Source organism: Mycetomoellerius zeteki, unplaced genomic scaffold, assembly GCF_001594055.1.
Source record: "Mycetomoellerius zeteki isolate Tzet28-1 unplaced genomic scaffold, Tzet1.0 scaffold27, whole genome shotgun sequence".
NCBI lineage: Eukaryota > Metazoa > Arthropoda > Insecta > Hymenoptera > Formicidae > Mycetomoellerius > Mycetomoellerius zeteki.
The window spans coordinates 44,320-48,544 of record NW_017257249.1 but is presented as its reverse complement, the minus strand read 5'-3'; the positions used below and the strand labels follow the sequence as shown (position 1 = coordinate 48,544).

The 4,225-nt window shown below is 41.3% G+C and overlaps 1 protein-coding gene across 2 annotated transcripts in view; it reads left to right on the top strand.

Annotated features, from left to right (window-relative positions):
* Nucleotides 1-383: 383 nt before the first annotated feature.
* The window catches only part of yem (yemanuclein), a 12,247-nt gene continuing 8,405 nt past the window's right edge, over nt 384-4,225 (top strand). For both annotated transcript variants that reach the window (XM_018450228.1, XM_018450229.1), the window contains exon 1: nt 384-578. In XM_018450228.1, the coding sequence (XP_018305730.1) occupies nt 384-578 (195 nt within the window). The remainder of the gene's footprint in view (nt 579-4,225) is intronic.

Here is a 4,225-nt window from a genome sequence, read left to right as displayed (position 1 = left end):
TGGCTGCATTCAGCGGACTCAACAGTTAAGTGAGCGTTCGCTGCTATTGACGTATTCTTCTAGATCTAAAATTATGATTGGATGATCTAAAAGAATACACCAATAACAGCGAGCGCTCACTCAACTGTTGAGTCCGCTGAATGCACCCATTCGGACGCAGGCCGCAGGGCGCAGCCGCGGCGGCGTTGCGGCGGCGCGTCTGTGGCGCACTCTAAAAACAGTCGTGCCGAAGATGGCGACGTGTGAGCGGCGGCGTCCGCGCGGTGTTTAATCGGGGAGCGAGAGAGAGCAAGAGGAAGGTATATCATGTTGCCGCGGTCGCAGGTCGCAGGGTCCGCAGTGTTTCTGTGATCCGCGTTAGGTTTGGTGCAAATGTAAAAGGAATGTCAGAGGCGAAACGGGTGCCCCTGCAAACCCTGGAGTTCCCGGAGCCCCTGGGCCACGCGACGAAGAAGGAGAAAAAGGGGAACATGGGCAAGCAGCTCGCGCCCTCCTTCCGCTTCACGCTCACCCTGCCCGAGTCCAACGAGAAGACATGTCCGGAATTCAACTATGCCCAGCTCCTCAAGTCGGCGGAGGTAAGCTATCAAGCGATTCATCCGCACCCATCATTCCCGCCGGGAGGGGAAAACAAAAGACCGTATGTCAAGCCTGTGACATACCTGCATAAAACATACGGAGAAATGAGAGAGAAAGAGCGAGAGAGAGAGAGACAGTGAGCGTGTGAGAGAGGGGGGAGAGAGAGTGAGCGTGTGAGTGCAAGATAGAGGAAGGGGGAATAAAAAAAAAAGAGAGACACACATGATGGAACGCGTGTATCTATCGATGGAACGTTGCGGACGTGGACGCCGAAAAGGCGCGAGGGATCCTCGTCGAGGTGGCTGCCGCGCGATTGTCACGCGGCTCGCGACGCCACCGTGCATGCCGGAATTTATCTGGCCGCATGCATACGAGACAAGGAATGGCAGACGACAGACGGCGGTGGCGGAAACGAGACGGGGCGAGAACAGTTTCTTGATCGATTCGCTGTCCCACCGTGCCGGATCCGTGCATTGTCAACGTCACCGCCGTCCAACGTTCAACCGCACGCTGTCAGTCAATCAAGTCAGATTTGCACCTTCAAGGCGAGCGCGGTTTCAAATTTTTCTCCGAAGAAACGCGGCGTCCTTCGTGCGCGTCTCTTGTCCCTTCTGCTCGTAAAACGTCTATACGAGAGAGAGAGAGAGAGAGAGAGAGAGAGTTGCCATTGCGCGACCGTCCGGTATTTCGTCCGTCTCTGTCTTGCCTTCTCTCTCTCTCTCTCTCTCTCTCTCTGTTCTCCTTCGTGAAGAAGGGAAAAAGACGCACACGTATGCGACGGCGGCGATGCCTTATTCGTGTGTGCATCGTCTACGCCGGTCTATTTCGCAAGCCATGTACATTTCGTCCGATGAGTCTTGCTATATGTGGGAGGATACGCGGAAAACGCGTATCGGGAAGAGGAAGCGGGAGAGAAAACGCGGGGAGACAGTCAGAGAGAGGCAAACGGAGAGAGAGAGAGAGAGAGAGGGGGGGGGGAGAAAAGCGACACATCGTGCGTGAACGTGTGTGTCGCGCACGGAGGTCTCTTATTTCACGCGCGCGCGAGAGAGCGTGCTGCGGGACTCCTTTCTGAATTGTAGATCGATGCACCGGAGGAGACTCGTGACCGTCGACACGTATCGAATACGCCGCTCGAGACGCGTGTCACGCGCTCGCGAGTCCCTCTCCCTCGCCGCTGCCGCGCGGTACAAGTAGATAATAAAATAAATAAATAAGCATCCGATCTAATTTGATGTATCTATTACCTCGATAATTGGCGAATAGTCGGTTTCGAGATCCTTTTCGGCGAAAAATGCACGGTAGATACAATCCTGACGGCAGAACGCGATTCGAGACCATCTCTAAGCAGAACAAGTCGCGTCAAAGTTACGTTAAAATTAATCGTGATTGATCGAAAAGTGAAATTTGTTTGAAATCAAACGCTTAAAATAGAAATCTTATGATCGACAGCGCTTTCGATCGATTAATTTAATTTTTAATAATATATCTAATTTCTTTAGAATACTAAAGTAATAATTTAATTTATTTAACAATAAATTAATACTCAAATAACAGGTAATCGAGAGTAACAACTCGTGGTAATTTGCTATTATTTAACAATTATATTTCTAAATTCCTTCGAATTAAAACAAAATTGGAGTTAATTTATTTAACTGCCTTATTTATTGAAGGTGTATTAGATATATAGTCTCTGCACAAAAAATGTTTGGAATTTTATATTTTTTCGTATAAAAATTAATATATTTGAAACAGTTTAAGAAGGTCACAATAATTTATATTTAACATAATTAAATACAATTTTATAGTTTCAATGAAAATTTTCTCATTTTATTTTAATTGCTCTTTAAAGACGTTTTTTTATCCAGATTTTCTAAATGATCGCCACTTTTTTCGCGTTTACCACTTTCAAATACAATACAGAAAAAATTCCAATTTTTTTGTTAAAAAATACATGTAATACATTTTTAAAAATTATTTTGAAGTCATTTTGATGTTATTATGATTCTTCGTTCTGTTCTCTCTTTTCTCATAAATAAATCGAGAATTCATGGATGTTATTGGATGGTCTCGAACATACCACGGTATCTGTTACATAAAATATTTTATTTTCAAGCGGATGCATGAAATTCGTACGTGAATTACGCTATCCGTTGTTGCGCTTTCAGTCGCGTTTGTCTCTCGCGAAATAACGAGTTTGGTGGGACGGAAGGGCTAGAAGCGATAAATCGTCTCTGAAACATTCGCACTCGCTCCTACTCTTTTCATTCAGAACGTCTGGATTGTTCCAGCTCTTTCGAGCAACACCGCTTTATTTATTTTCAACGACGGTCGCGCTGCTGCGTGCAATTTGCAACTTTGTTTTGGTCGCGCACGTGTTTTCGAAAACGTGGCACGAATTCGCCTGGCGAATCAAATTTCGAAGTGGCGGCGCGCATTTCGAAAATTTGCAATGTAAAATCGATTGACCGTAAAATATATAGGATTGTTGCAATTAAGTGAGAATCGGCGTTTGTGAAAATCGAATGTTATTCTCTTCTTGTTTAATACACAGTTATATTCGGTAAGCTCGTTTTACTTTTTAATGCTCGTGTTCACCCACCACTACTACATATCTCAGATTATAATATCAGAAGCAAAAAAATACATAATAAAAATTCTTGCAGTTATATTTGAAATCTTTACGATGAAACAATATTTGCATTTGATAAAATAAACTTATGAAATATACCGAAAACTATCTTCTTGTTTTGAAGAGAAATTAAATGATATTTATTTCTACATATTTATTAATTTAACAATTTGTGGTAGCTACACTGAGAAAAAAATAGCCTAAATTTAAATAAATATTTATTTGAATACTACCAACTTTTTACTTACAATAAATAAATATTTACTTAATAAAAAGAAGTGATTGTTAAATCAAATTAATGTTTTTTGTACCAAATAAATATATTTTTATATTTAATAAATATTTAATTGGTACTATTCAAATAAATTTTTATTGAAATTTAGGATATTTTTTTCTCAGTGTATGAACGTAGTTTATTCCGTTTTTAGTTATGCATAATTCATTTCCAGATACACGGTTTATTTATTAATTAAAGAAATAAAAAGAGAATTTTTGGTACATTTTACAAGTCGGTTCTATCGATCGTTGTTTTAAAATACATTTTTTATATTAATATATTTTGCAAGAATTTTTATTGCGTATTTTCTCGTTTCGGATTGTGAGACAGATGGTAAACAAGCTTTAACTACTCTCTTTTTCTCGTATTATTTCACCATGTGACTATATCGTGCTCGCGTTCTTCTCTTCTATTCAATTTTACTCTGAATTTTTTAATTCATCAAGCGATAAAATCGCGTTACTGGGTTAGCCCCATATTTTTTTTTTTAAATTCCAATAATAACCGCGAGCAGTGAAGCGGTGTGAGAAAAAGCGATACCGTGCAGATTCGCGATTATATCTGACTGATTAATTGAGTAACTAATTGAACGATTAACAAGGCCGTTTCGATCAAGACGTGTTTGTGCAGAAAAGAAAGGAAACAACTAATTCTCGATCGTCAATAACCACGTCGCAGACAGGATCAATCGCTTGATTCGGCGTCCTTTCGACAGGGGAATAGGAGACCGTAGGAGG